The sequence below is a fragment of the Cataglyphis hispanica genome, chromosome 21, assembly GCF_021464435.1.
Source record: "Cataglyphis hispanica isolate Lineage 1 chromosome 21, ULB_Chis1_1.0, whole genome shotgun sequence".
Taxonomy (NCBI): domain Eukaryota; kingdom Metazoa; phylum Arthropoda; class Insecta; order Hymenoptera; family Formicidae; genus Cataglyphis; species Cataglyphis hispanica.
In genome coordinates, this window is record NC_065974.1 from 1,199 (window position 1) to 15,644 (window position 14,446).

General features: G+C 53.4%; 2 protein-coding genes across 4 annotated transcripts; one reads left to right on the top strand and one right to left on the bottom strand.

Moving 5' to 3' along the window:
* Nucleotides 1-8,591: 8,591 nt before the first annotated feature.
* LOC126857501 (DNA repair protein XRCC2) lies at nt 8,592-9,545 on the top strand. The gene has a single exon (XM_050606967.1). It carries the CDS (start codon nt 8,718-8,720, stop codon nt 9,543-9,545), a length of 828 nt encoding a protein of 275 aa, XP_050462924.1. The 5' UTR covers nt 8,592-8,717.
* On the bottom strand, nt 9,446-13,390 carry LOC126857500 (sec1 family domain-containing protein 2-like). Of its 3 annotated transcripts, none has more exons than XM_050606965.1 (11): nt 13,266-13,390; nt 12,825-13,071; nt 12,508-12,750; nt 12,126-12,395; nt 11,810-11,995; nt 11,427-11,681; nt 11,196-11,324; nt 10,834-11,065; nt 10,223-10,331; nt 9,907-10,053; nt 9,446-9,794 (listed from the first exon to the last, which is right to left on the bottom strand). In XM_050606965.1, the coding sequence occupies exons 2-11, from the start codon at nt 13,020-13,022 to the stop codon at nt 9,581-9,583; spliced, it is 1,983 nt and encodes a 660-aa protein (XP_050462922.1). In that variant the 5' UTR covers nt 13,023-13,071; nt 13,266-13,390; the 3' UTR covers nt 9,446-9,580. The 3 variants fall into 3 exon arrangements, with proteins under 3 accessions (XP_050462922.1, XP_050462923.1, XP_050462921.1); XM_050606966.1 differs by having other exon boundaries at nt 12,252-12,395; nt 13,198-13,373; XM_050606964.1 differs by having other exon boundaries at nt 13,198-13,373.
* Nucleotides 13,391-14,446: the final 1,056 nt, after the last annotated feature.

Here is a 14,446-nt window from a genome sequence, read left to right on the forward strand (position 1 = left end):
TGGCCTGGCCTGGCCTGGCCTGGCCTGGCCTGGCCTGGCCTGGCCTGGCCTGGCCTGGCCTGGCCTGGCCTGGCCTGGCCTGGCCTGGCCTGGCCTGGCCTGGCCTGGCCTGGCCTGGCCTGGCCTGGCCTGGCCTGGCCTGGCCTGGCCTGGCCTGGCCTGGCCTGGCCTGGCCTGGCCTGGCCTGGCCTGGCCTGGCCTGGCCTGGCCTGGCCTGGCCTGGCCTGGCCTGGCCTGGCCTGGCCTGGCCTGGCCTGGCCTGGCCTGGCCTGGCCTGGCCTGGCCTGGCCTGGCCTGGCCTGGCCTGGCCTGGCCTGGCCTGGCCTGGCCTGGCCTGGCCTGGCCTGGCCTGGCCTGGCCTGGCCTGGCCTGGCCTGGCCTGGCCTGGCCTGGCCTGGCCTGGCCTGGCCTGGCCTGGCCTGGCCTGGCCTGGCCTGGCCTGGCCTGGCCTGGCCTGGCCTGGCCTGGCCTGGCCTGGCCTGGCCTGGCCTGGCCTGGCCTGGCCTGGCCTGGCCTGGCCTGGCCTGGCCTGGCCTGGCCTGGCCTGGCCTGGCCTGGCCTGGCCTGGCCTGGCCTGGCCTGGCCTGGCCTGGCCTGGCCTGGCCTGGCCTGGCCTGGCCTGGCCTGGCCTGGCCTGGCCTGGCCTGGCCTGGCCTGGCCTGGCCTGGCCTGGCCTGGCCTGGCCTGGCCTGGCCTGGCCTGGCCTGGCCTGGCCTGGCCTGGCCTGGCCTGGCCTGGCCTGGCCTGGCCTGGCCTGGCCTGGCCTGGCCTGGCCTGGCCTGGCCTGGCCTGGCCTGGCCTGGCCTGGCCTGGCCTGGCCTGGCCTGGCCTGGCCTGGCCTGGCCTGGCCTGGCCTGGCCTGGCCTGGCCTGGCCTGGCCTGGCCTGGCCTGGCCTGGCCTGGCCTGGCCTGGCCTGGCCTGGCCTGGCCTGGCCTGGCCTGGCCTGGCCTGGCCTGGCCTGGCCTGGCCTGGCCTGGCCTGGCCTGGCCTGGCCTGGCCTGGCCTGGCCTGGCCTGGCCTGGCCTGGCCTGGCCTGGCCTGGCCTGGCCTGGCCTGGCCTGGCCTGGCCTGGCCTGGCCTGGCCTGGCCTGGCCTGGCCTGGCCTGGCCTGGCCTGGCCTGGCCTGGCCTGGCCTGGCCTGGCCTGGCCTGGCCTGGCCTGGCCTGGCCTGGCCTGGCCTGGCCTGGCCTGGCCTGGCCTGGCCTGGCCTGGCCTGGCCTGGCCTGGCCTGGCCTGGCCTGGCCTGGCCTGGCCTGGCCTGGCCTGGCCTGGCCTGGCCTGGCCTGGCCTGGCCTGGCCTGGCCTGGCCTGGCCTGGCCTGGCCTGGCCTGGCCTGGCCTGGCCTGGCCTGGCCTGGCCTGGCCTGGCCTGGCCTGGCCTGGCCTGGCCTGGCCTGGCCTGGCCTGGCCTGGCCTGGCCTGGCCTGGCCTGGCCTGGCCTGGCCTGGCCTGGCCTGGCCTGGCCTGGCCTGGCCTGGCCTGGCCTGGCCTGGCCTGGCCTGGCCTGGCCTGGCCTGGCCTGGCCTGGCCTGGCCTGGCCTGGCCTGGCCTGGCCTGGCCTGGCCTGGCCTGGCCTGGCCTGGCCTGGCCTGGCCTGGCCTGGCCTGGCCTGGCCTGGCCTGGCCTGGCCTGGCCTGGCCTGGCCTGGCCTGGCCTGGCCTGGCCTGGCCTGGCCTGGCCTGGCCTGGCCTGGCCTGGCCTGGCCTGGCCTGGCCTGGCCTGGCCTGGCCTGGCCTGGCCTGGCCTGGCCTGGCCTGGCCTGGCCTGGCCTGGCCTGGCCTGGCCTGGCCTGGCCTGGCCTGGCCTGGCCTGGCCTGGCCTGGCCTGGCCTGGCCTGGCCTGGCCTGGCCTGGCCTGGCCTGGCCTGGCCTGGCCTGGCCTGGCCTGGCCTGGCCTGGCCTGGCCTGGCCTGGCCTGGCCTGGCCTGGCCTGGCCTGGCCTGGCCTGGCCTGGCCTGGCCTGGCCTGGCCTGGCCTGGCCTGGCCTGGCCTGGCCTGGCCTGGCCTGGCCTGGCCTGGCCTGGCCTGGCCTGGCCTGGCCTGGCCTGGCCTGGCCTGGCCTGGCCTGGCCTGGCCTGGCCTGGCCTGGCCTGGCCTGGCCTGGCCTGGCCTGGCCTGGCCTGGCCTGGCCTGGCCTGGCCTGGCCTGGCCTGGCCTGGCCTGGCCTGGCCTGGCCTGGCCTGGCCTGGCCTGGCCTGGCCTGGCCTGGCCTGGCCTGGCCTGGCCTGGCCTGGCCTGGCCTGGCCTGGCCTGGCCTGGCCTGGCCTGGCCTGGCCTGGCCTGGCCTGGCCTGGCCTGGCCTGGCCTGGCCTGGCCTGGCCTGGCCTGGCCTGGCCTGGCCTGGCCTGGCCTGGCCTGGCCTGGCCTGGCCTGGCCTGGCCTGGCCTGGCCTGGCCTGGCCTGGCCTGGCCTGGCCTGGCCTGGCCTGGCCTGGCCTGGCCTGGCCTGGCCTGGCCTGGCCTGGCCTGGCCTGGCCTGGCCTGGCCTGGCCTGGCCTGGCCTGGCCTGGCCTGGCCTGGCCTGGCCTGGCCTGGCCTGGCCTGGCCTGGCCTGGCCTGGCCTGGCCTGGCCTGGCCTGGCCTGGCCTGGCCTGGCCTGGCCTGAGCCTGGCCTGGCCTGGCCTGGCCTGGCCTGGCCTGGCCTGGCCTGGCCTGGCCTGGCCTGGCCTGGCCTGGCCTGGCCTGGCCTGGCCTGGCCTGGCCTGGCCTGGCCTGGCCTGGCCTGGCCTGGCCTGGCCTGGCCTGGCCTGGCCTGGCCTGGCCTGGCCTGGCCTGGCCTGGCCTGGCCTGGCCTGGCCTGGCCTGGCCTGGCCTGGCCTGGCCTGGCCTGGCCTGGCCTGGCCTGGCCTGGCCTGGCCTGGCCTGGCCTGGCCTGGCCTGGCCTGGCCTGGCCTGGCCTGGCCTGGCCTGGCCTGGCCTGGCCTGGCCTGGCCTGGCCTGGCCTGGCCTGGCCTGGCCTGGCCTGGCCTGGCCTGGCCTGGCCTGGCCTGGCCTGGCCTGGCCTGGCCTGGCCTGGCCTGGCCTGGCCTGGCCTGGCCTGGCCTGGCCTGGCCTGGCCTGGCCTGGCCTGGCCTGGCCTGGCCTGGCCTGGCCTGGCCTGGCCTGGCCTGGCCTGGCCTGGCCTGGCCTGGCCTGGCCTGGCCTGGCCTGGCCTGGCCTGGCCTGGCCTGGCCTGGCCTGGCCTGGCCTGGCCTGGCCTGGCCTGGCCTGGCCTGGCCTGGCCTGGCCTGGCCTGGCCTGGCCTGGCCTGGCCTGGCCTGGCCTGGCCTGGCCTGGCCTGGCCTGGCCTGGCCTGGCCTGGCCTGGCCTGGCCTGGCCTGGCCTGGCCTGGCCTGGCCTGGCCTGGCCTGGCCTGGCCTGGCCTGGCCTGGCCTGGCCTGGCCTGGCCTGGCCTGGCCTGGCCTGGCCTGGCCTGGCCTGGCCTGGCCTGGCCTGGCCTGGCCTGAGCCTGGCCTGGCCTGGCCTGGCCTGGCCTGGCCTGGCCTGGCCTGGCCTGGCCTGGCCTGGCCTGGCCTGGCCTGGCCTGGCCTGGCCTGGCCTGGCCTGGCCTGGCCTGGCCTGGCCTGGCCTGGCCTGGCCTGGCCTGGCCTGGCCTGGCCTGGCCTGGCCTGGCCTGGCCTGGCCTGGCCTGGCCTGGCCTGGCCTGGCCTGGCCTGGCCTGGCCTGGCCTGGCCTGGCCTGGCCTGGCCTGGCCTGGCCTGGCCTGGCCTGGCCTGGCCTGGCCTGGCCTGGCCTGGCCTGGCCTGGCCTGGCCTGGCCTGGCCTGGCCTGGCCTGGCCTGGCCTGGCCTGGCCTGGCCTGGCCTGGCCTGGCCTGGCCTGGCCTGGCCTGGCCTGGCCTGGCCTGGCCTGGCCTGGCCTGGCCTGGCCTGGCCTGGCCTGGCCTGGCCTGGCCTGGCCTGGCCTGGCCTGGCCTGGCCTGGCCTGGCCTGGCCTGGCCTGGCCTGGCCTGGCCTGGCCTGGCCTGGCCTGGCCTGGCCTGGCCTGGCCTGGCCTGGCCTGGCCTGGCCTGGCCTGGCCTGGCCTGGCCTGGCCTGGCCTGGCCTGGCCTGGCCTGGCCTGGCCTGGCCTGGCCTGGCCTGGCCTGGCCTGGCCTGGCCTGGCCTGGCCTGGCCTGGCCTGGCCTGGCCTGGCCTGGCCTGGCCTGGCCTGGCCTGGCCTGGCCTGGCCTGGCCTGGCCTGGCCTGGCCTGGCCTGGCCTGGCCTGGCCTGGCCTGGCCTGGCCTGGCCTGGCCTGGCCTGGCCTGGCCTGGCCTGGCCTGGCCTGGCCTGGCCTGGCCTGGCCTGGCCTGGCCTGGCCTGGCCTGGCCTGGCCTGGCCTGGCCTGGCCTGGCCTGGCCTGGCCTGGCCTGGCCTGGCCTGGCCTGGCCTGGCCTGGCCTGGCCTGGCCTGGCCTGGCCTGGCCTGGCCTGGCCTGGCCTGGCCTGGCCTGGCCTGGCCTGGCCTGGCCTGGCCTGGCCTGGCCTGGCCTGGCCTGGCCTGGCCTGGCCTGGCCTGGCCTGGCCTGGCCTGGCCTGGCCTGGCCTGGCCTGGCCTGGCCTGGCCTGGCCTGGCCTGGCCTGGCCTGGCCTGGCCTGGCCTGGCCTGGCCTGGCCTGGCCTGGCCTGGCCTGGCCTGGCCTGGCCTGGCCTGGCCTGGCCTGGCCTGGCCTGGCCTGGCCTGGCCTGGCCTGGCCTGGCCTGGCCTGGCCTGGCCTGGCCTGGCCTGGCCTGGCCTGGCCTGGCCTGGCCTGGCCTGGCCTGGCCTGGCCTGGCCTGGCCTGGCCTGGCCTGGCCTGGCCTGGCCTGGCCTGGCCTGGCCTGGCCTGGCCTGGCCTGGCCTGGCCTGGCCTGGCCTGGCCTGGCCTGGCCTGGCCTGGCCTGGCCTGGCCTGGCCTGAGCCTGGCCTGGCCTGGCCTGGCCTGGCCTGGCCTGGCCTGGCCTGGCCTGGCCTGGCCTGGCCTGGCCTGGCCTGGCCTGGCCTGGCCTGGCCTGGCCTGGCCTGGCCTGGCCTGGCCTGGCCTGGCCTGGCCTGGCCTGGCCTGGCCTGGCCTGGCCTGGCCTGGCCTGGCCTGGCCTGGCCTGGCCTGGCCTGGCCTGGCCTGGCCTGGCCTGGCCTGGCCTGGCCTGGCCTGGCCTGGCCTGGCCTGGCCTGGCCTGGCCTGGCCTGGCCTGGCCTGGCCTGGCCTGGCCTGGCCTGGCCTGGCCTGGCCTGGCCTGGCCTGGCCTGGCCTGGCCTGGCCTGGCCTGGCCTGGCCTGGCCTGGCCTGGCCTGGCCTGGCCTGGCCTGGCCTGGCCTGGCCTGGCCTGGCCTGGCCTGGCCTGGCCTGGCCTGGCCTGGCCTGGCCTGGCCTGGCCTGGCCTGGCCTGGCCTGGCCTGGCCTGGCCTGGCCTGGCCTGGCCTGGCCTGGCCTGGCCTGGCCTGGCCTGGCCTGGCCTGGCCTGGCCTGGCCTGGCCTGGCCTGGCCTGGCCTGGCCTGGCCTGGCCTGGCCTGGCCTGGCCTGGCCTGGCCTGGCCTGGCCTGGCCTGGCCTGGCCTGGCCTGGCCTGGCCTGGCCTGGCCTGGCCTGGCCTGGCCTGGCCTGGCCTGGCCTGGCCTGGCCTGGCCTGGCCTGGCCTGGCCTGGCCTGGCCTGGCCTGGCCTGGCCTGGCCTGGCCTGGCCTGGCCTGGCCTGGCCTGGCCTGGCCTGGCCTGGCCTGGCCTGGCCTGGCCTGGCCTGGCCTGGCCTGGCCTGGCCTGGCCTGGCCTGGCCTGGCCTGGCCTGGCCTGGCCTGGCCTGGCCTGGCCTGGCCTGGCCTGGCCTGGCCTGGCCTGGCCTGGCCTGGCCTGGCCTGGCCTGGCCTGGCCTGGCCTGGCCTGGCCTGGCCTGGCCTGGCCTGGCCTGGCCTGGCCTGGCCTGGCCTGGCCTGGCCTGGCCTGGCCTGGCCTGGCCTGGCCTGGCCTGGCCTGGCCTGGCCTGGCCTGGCCTGGCCTGGCCTGGCCTGGCCTGGCCTGGCCTGGCCTGGCCTGGCCTGGCCTGGCCTGGCCTGGCCTGGCCTGGCCTGGCCTGGCCTGGCCTGGCCTGGCCTGGCCTGGCCTGGCCTGGCCTGGCCTGGCCTGGCCTGGCCTGGCCTGGCCTGGCCTGGCCTGGCCTGGCCTGGCCTGGCCTGGCCTGGCCTGGCCTGGCCTGGCCTGGCCTGGCCTGGCCTGGCCTGGCCTGGCCTGGCCTGGCCTGGCCTGGCCTGGCCTGGCCTGGCCTGGCCTGGCCTGGCCTGGCCTGGCCTGGCCTGGCCTGGCCTGGCCTGGCCTGGCCTGGCCTGGCCTGGCCTGGCCTGGCCTGGCCTGGCCTGGCCTGGCCTGGCCTGGCCTGGCCTGGCCTGGCCTGGCCTGGCCTGGCCTGGCCTGGCCTGGCCTGGCCTGGCCTGGCCTGGCCTGGCCTGGCCTGGCCTGGCCTGGCCTGGCCTGGCCTGGCCTGGCCTGGCCTGGCCTGGCCTGGCCTGGCCTGGCCTGGCCTGGCCTGGCCTGGCCTGGCCTGGCCTGGCCTGGCCTGGCCTGGCCTGGCCTGGCCTGGCCTGGCCTGGCCTGGCCTGGCCTGGCCTGGCCTAGCCTGACCTAGCCTAACCTAGCCTGGCCTAACCTAGCCTAGCCTGGCCTAACCTAACCTAGCCTAACCTAACCTAACCTAACCTAACCTAACCTAACCTAACCTAACCTAACCTAACCTAACCTAACCTAACCTAACCTAACCTAACCTAACCTAACCTAACCTATTCCTACGCCTATGCATTACGATGCAATTATTTAACGAAATACGTAGTTTATCGCAAATAATACGTCCTTATATAATTACAAACATTGGTAATACGTCATTATTTAACGATAAACGTCGTTTAACGAAAATAATGTATCGCTGTTTAATGAAAATCGTCTATTAACGAAAGTAACACGTCGTTACACATATAGAAACGTTTGTAATACATAGCTATTTAACCGAGAAACGTCGTTTTAAGCAAGTAATACGTCGTTAAACATATCGAAACGTTTGTAATACATAGCTATTTAATCGAGAAACGTCGTTTAACCTAAGTAATACGTCGTTAAACATATCGAAACGTTTGTAATACATAGCTATTTAATCGAGAAACGTCGTTTAACCTAAGTAATACGTCGTTAAACATATCGAAACGTTTGTAATACATAGCTATTTAATCGAGAAACGTCGTTTAACCTAAGTAATACGTCGTTAAACATATCGAAACGTTTGTAATACATAGCTATTTAAGCGAGAAACGTCGTTTAACCTAAGTAATACGTCGTTAAACATATCGAAACGTTTGTAATACATAGCTATTTATACGAGAAACGTCGTTTAACCTAAGTAATACGTCGTTAAACATATAGAAACGTGTGTAATACATATGTATTTAAGCGAGAAACGTCGTTTAACCTAAGTAATACGTCGTTAAACATATAGAAACGTAAGTATATACATAGCTATTTATACGAGAAACGTCGTTTAACCTAAGTAATACGTCGTTAAACATAAAGAAACCTAAGCATAACATAGCTATTTATGCGAGAAACGTCGTTTAACCTAAGTAATACGTCGTTAAACATATAGAAACGTGTGTAATACATATGTATTTAAGCGAGAAACGTCGTTTAAAGCAAGTAATACGTCGTTAAACATATAGAAACGTGTGTAATACATATGTATTTAAGCGAGAAACGTCGTTTAAAGCAAGTAATACGTCGTTAAACATATAGAAACGTGTGTAATACATAGCTATTTAAGCGAGAAACGTCGTTTAACGCAAGTAATACGTCGTTATATAACGAAAAACGTAGGTAATGTGATATAATCTGGTATAGGATAGATAAAAAAGGATATATAAAGAAATAGAGCACTTTTTAAGTGCCATTTCTATGTTTCAAGTTTATCACCAAAGAAAAAATAAATGCTTACATAATTTCGAATTATCATCGCATGATGGTGGAAAGCGCGTGAAACAATGCCGCCCTCTGCGGGGACACTAAATTCGGACAGAGTCACGAACATGTTTACGCAAACAGAACGTCGTCATATAACGAAAATAGTAAGTTATTCGTCGTTATGTAAAGAAAAACGTATGTAACACGTCGTTATTTAACGAAAAACATTGTTTAACGAAAGTAATACGTATAACGAAAAACGTATGTAATACGTCGTTATATAACAATAAACGTAATTTATTACTTACGTATTTGTCGTTATATAACGAAAAATGTACATAATGTATCTTTATATAACGAAAAACATTGGAATGTAGTATATGACCAAAGTTGTAACTTTTGACGAGACCAATCGATATCCCTCAAGGCTCAACCTTTCCCAATCAACCCTTCAAAAGTTAAGGGTTGAAAATCGAAAGGGGCGCTTTGGAGGTCTATAACTAATAAACGAATAATGATATCGACATGGGACCAACCCTGGAATCTGTTTCGCGTGACCAATTTTGCATATTCGAAATAAAAAAAAAAAAATTTTTTTTAAATTGAGGAAACTGGTAACCTATACATCATGATTGAGAATTTGTTTCTCAGCGTTGGTTACCCTGAAAACGGAGTTTCACATTATCACCGTGTGAGGTCTCCGATATCGATTCGGAATTCGCCCGTCGCTTCTGCCGACCCTTAACGAAAATTAAATTATATCGAACATTAATGATAATATTTGACATAGAAAAAACAAATGAATGTATTAATTGTTAATCGTTAATAAAATGCAGTTCCATTCCGAAGGTGGATTAGAGTTATTATCGAGGTTCAGGGAGAAACGGCGTTCAGTTAACCTTGATCGGTCTATATTCTCCAATGACATCAGCGACCGAAGCGTCGTAGAGATCGTCGGAGCCTCGTCTACCGGAAAGACTCTGCTATTGTGTCAATTTATAGCAAAGTGCATATTACCTGTGTGGTATAAAGGAATCAAGATTGATGGATGTGATTCCTGTGCGATATTGATCGATACGCTTGGTCAGATCCAAATAACAAAGTTTACTACACTCATGACCGTCATGATACGCACAGCGTACGAGACCGCTGGTGTACAGCCACCGGTCGAAACGATAGATCTAATTGTGAATAAGTCTCTGGAAAACTTGACAGTGATCGATTGTTGCAACAACGATCAATTACATCTATCTCTACACGCGCTTGAAAACGATCTTCTTAGTGACGAAAGAATTGCTCTTCTAGCTATAGATAATATTCTGGCGTACTATTGGCAGATGAGAAGAGAAAAAGGTATACTCGGTATGGATCAATATGCGAGGAGCTTGGTAAGAATAATTCGAACTCGGATATCTCAATTTTGCGATGTGACAGTTTATACGAGATGGAATGAATCGGTGTTCCGAAATGAAACCACTGTAACTAGTCTAAATAGCCCTAAACGTACGGATCTGTTAAAGGAAACAGATGTAAATTACAGGCTACAACTTTGTAAAAGTTTTGTAGTACGTGAATTTATATGCCATGTACAATCTATGAATGATAGAAAACAAATTCGTTATACGATCTCTGATTCTGGTATAAAATGGATTCTTTGATAATATATAATATTGGAAGTAAAACTATATTTCTATTAATAATCGATTAATGAGAGAAGATATTTGTCCACTATGTCTAATGGATTTAACAATCTCGAACCTGCTAATGTTATTTGGCAATTTGGGTTAAATAACGATATATTTTCTTTAGCTTCTTTTACTTCTTCCGGTGTGATACCTCCGATAATGTAAATAATAACCCAATCATTGTCGCATGGATGATGTTTCGCTCTTCCTTTGGAAAATAAACTGTAAATATAAATATCATACTAATCAAAATTTGTTTATAATAATTTAAAATTATATATATATATATATATATATATATATATATATATATATTGTGCAATTCTTCACTTACTTGAATCCAGCTGAAAGTAATGAAAGCGATCTCTGTTGTAAATCAGGAATTTCATATCTATCTGGATGAAATATGTCTGCCGATAATTGTTGCAAGATTCCAACACGTTGGACGATCTCTTGAGAACTTGATTTGGACATTAAAGAGCTGTAAAAGATATAAATGAGTTGCAACATATTTTTATTTATATTTTAGTAAATGTAAAACGTGGATATTGGACGTAAACGATTAGAAATATATAATTAATTTAAAGAGTTTATTATCTATTTAAATTTTCTAGATAATTTAGAAATGTGATACGAATAAAGTTTCATACGTATAATCCTGTAGAAACGCGCGCTGCTGTGCTATTTCGTGTAAGATATTCATTATGCGTTCTGCTACTTTTGCAGATGTTCCTTTCGTGGATTGATCATCAGCGACACCTAATTTTAATACATACGATTTAATACGTTATACATTATATATATATTAGATATAATATATACGTAAAACATTAGATTGATATGAAGGCTCTGATTATTATTTGTACTTTATGTACTTTGATATATATAATTAAATATGATCGATCCTAATTACATACAATCTATATTTTTGTGTAATAAATTTATATAACTTAATATATTGCGGAGAGAGAGAGAGAAAGAGAAAGAAATACAATCGGTTAGTTTAATTTACTATTTTGGGTAAATCGTTATATGTTTACCAAAACTTTTTCTGTATGATAATTTATTTTAATTAAATATTGTACTTTATATATATTCGGAAATTAAATTTATATATTATTGAACTAAATAAAAATTTTTTCTTGACAGATTTTTGTGTTATTGCGATATTCAAATATTTTTCACGAATAATAAAATCCTTCGATATTCTTGATTGTTTAATTTGTTATTTCTCTATCTTATAATATAATATTTTACGAACCAATAAGTAATAAAGTTTGTTGATACACTGACATCTTGTTGTTGACCGGATTCTTATTTAATTTTACAATATCCTCGAATACAGCATCAGTGATGGCTTCCTTCAATTGTTGCTCTTGTTGAGGAGAAAATTTTATTTCGTTTCCGGCAAGCGCGTAAATATGCACCAAGAGCGCCAATATATTATCTGTATCTAGACCTCGTTTCTCGCGAGTTCGTATTATATTGCTAAACTAAAAATATTTCAAAAGAGTGTGTGTGTGTATATATATATATATATATATATATATATATATATATATATAACATAACGAAATAAAATATAAATATCGAAAAATGCAAACTACTAAATTTGATAATTACTTGCCCAAGCACGCTCGTAGAGTCACGACTTATAGCTATATTTTGCAATACCAGTTTCTCGAGACTAATTAGCAGATCTAATTGGGAAGTTTTCTCTGATGTTAAGGCTTGTATAATTCCCAGCACTACCTGCGATAAATTATAGTATTCATCGAACGAACAATTTTTTAAATTTTGTGTACGTTATACAAAATCATATATACGATGACAATGTATCGTTGGAACACATACTTGAAGCTCTTTGCTTGATTCCGTTATAGCGCGAAGATTATCTATATCTTTGAATTTATTTACAAATTTTTCTAGACTGCGCGCGGAAATCCTTGTTGCTAGTTTTGGTTTTACATTTTCTTTTGTCGGAAATATATCGATGAGTATTTTATTCATAGTGATCAACACTTCTTTTTGCTTTTTTGTGATTAATATACTCGTCAAGTTTTTGTCCTTGCTCCCTGCAGCCAAGCACCCTGGTACCTCGAAAAGTTCCTTGAAAAATAAAAACTTGCAATTTTTATGTAATCATTATATTTCTACGATATTCTACGAAAGATATTGTTTATAATAGTAAGATGAAAAATATATATTGTGGTAATTTTTTTTGTAAGTTATTGTACCTGTGAACCGCAAAATAGAGAAGACATATTTATAGTGACATCGTTGCAATGATGAGGCAAATGTGGTAAAGTACACAGTATCCTGGCTAGCAATGATTCAGTATTATTACTAGTAGGAGTACAAAGATCTAATGCTCTATCAATAAAAATCAGAGATACTCCTTTTCTCTTTATACCCATTGAATTCTAATGTATAGCATAAAATATATTAAAGTAAGTATTTAATTAAATATTTAATATATCTTCTAATTCTTATTTTTTCTTTTTTATTTTTAATTATAATTATTATATTTTTTTTTTATAACAAAATATTTACATTTCTACGATTAACAGCTGCCGGTAATGTTTCTAATTTTTCAGCAACGTACTCGCTGAATTTTCCCATTGAGTAAATATCTTCTTTCAAATTCAAATATGCGAACAAACTGTTAAATAAGCTTACGAGATGATCAACAGCGCACTCTGAAATCTTTGGTAATTCACTATTTAAAGGTGATAATAAATCACCAAAAGGCGGCGTCACAAATAGACCATCGTCGATTGAAGTAATAAAAATTGGTCGAAATAATATCGTCACCAAACAATCCTGTGAATTAATAACGATAAAGTCAATTTCATATATAATAAACTTAAAATTTAAATCTGAAATTAAGTTCTCTGTGACTAGATTATTACTTTTAAATGTAAATAAGGCTTACTTGTGACTGTTGATTGAAGCTCATCCAACTTTTCACATCCCTCTTTAATTTAATATAATCCACTCTATCTTCTAATGAAACTGCATCGTCGTAACTCAGTATAGTTGGATGTGCAGCGGTGACGATTGTACAATAATTAAAGGCATTTTTCTCCATTATCATCTTAACGGTACGTTGATAAAATGCTGGATTAGTGGACGTTGAAATAATAGTCGCCTTCTTGCAATTCTGCACTTTAACATACTGTAACCGAGTAAATCGGAATAAATTAACGATGCTAAGTATGAGATACGAATAATGTACTTTCATATACATACACGAAAATTGTACATGGTCAGTTCGTAAACCGACACAGCACCGGCATCCTTAAGAAAAGAATACATCCTGCCACCAGTATGCCAATGCAGACACTCCGTTGCTGCATGATCTATGTAAACCGCGGACTCACGTACAAGATTCGCGATATCGTGCCAAGTGTCAGCGAGAAATCGCTCCAGATAACTGACGTTTTCCATTATTTATTATACGCGTCACAGAAGCATCGTCGCAATTCTTTGCTTTTATCTTGGAAAATGAGTAACAAAGAATATTATTTTTAAACATAATAATAAAATAAATTATAATTATATTGTTAATAAAATAAAATTACATTAAGCCTTCAAGTAATATTTAAAAAATTTAAATGCTTACAAAATAATATTAATTTAATATAACACGATAATGTTTATGTATTCTCCGAATTAATCATTATAGTATACTTGGATTTTTTGTTTAATATTCACGTATTATGTCTCCATATCATTCATGGCGAATTTTAACTTGCCACTTTTCATTTACCATATGATTGAAACAGCTGATCAGCTGATATAAGTTGCGTTCTGATATTCACTGCTCATACTATATATGCAATATTCATAGATATAGTATATCTAGGGAGCTATTACGGTTCTTAAAACGTTCTTAAAAATTACAACAAAAGTGAACAGATTTACTAGATTTCAACAAATGAAATTGTAAATATTCTAGTAAATTTCCTCACTTTTGTATTTTTCACTTCGTTTCAAAAACCATAATAAGCCTCCAAATAACCATTTTATTTATTGACGGAGTTTATCTCACATTACGATTGGTTATTATCTAGAGAATTTTTAGAGTCTTGAAGAATCTTGTTGAAATCTCTAAAAACTTAGTTCAATGTTACTGACCTGACATGGCGGCTATAACCGATCAATCAGAAGATGATCAAGAAATAAGATCGCGTTTTTTTAAGCCTCTAAAGTAAAATAGTATTTAATTGATTAACAATAAAAACCATATATGTAATACTACTATATTGCTAGTCACTTATCTTCCCAATAAGCGGCGTTAGCGAAAACATTACGGTGCAGACGTGTATATATATATATATATATATATATATATATATATATATATATATATCTATATATATATATATATATCTCAACCTCTCGTTTCCACAATTTGTGTACTAGACGCAATGCGCATGCGCAAATTTTGTTGAGCCAATGGTATTACATATATAACCTTTATGTATACCAGCGCATGCGCATTGCATCAAGTACGCGAATTGTGGAAGCGAGAGGTTGATATACATCTGCATCGTAATGTTTTCGCGTTGAGTTTTGACTTGAACAATATAGTAGTATTACATTTATGATAGAAGCAAAGATTTTTTTTCTCGATTAGCTGATCAAACATTTTTTTATTTTGCGGTTAAAATTACTGAACGCACCCAATCGGATTTACTAACATCCATAGTATATTCAAAAATTTCCCAAACACAATTCTTTCATTTTTTAGAAAAATAAAGCGGGGAGCACACACTTTTGCATAAGTGCATAACAATAAACATAAGGAAATTGATTGGTTCATTTTCTTATGCATACATTTGTGGACCAATCAATTTCTTTATGTTTAT

Coding starts and splice junctions, on each gene's coding strand:
- LOC126857501 (XM_050606967.1), top strand. CDS start 8,718: ATGCAGTTCCATTCCGAAGGTGGATTAGAGTTATTATCGAGGTTCAGG.
- LOC126857500 (XM_050606965.1), bottom strand. CDS start 13,022: ATGGAAAACGTCAGTTATCTGGAGCGATTTCTCGCTGACACTTGGCAC. Junction 10,332..10,833: donor ACAAACTTTATTACTTATTG/GTTCGTAAAATA, acceptor TATTAAAATTAG/GTGTCGCTGATGATCAATCC. Junction 10,054..10,222: donor GCGTTTCTACAGGATTATAC/GTATGAAACTTT, acceptor TATCTTTTACAG/CTCTTTAATGTCCAAATCAA.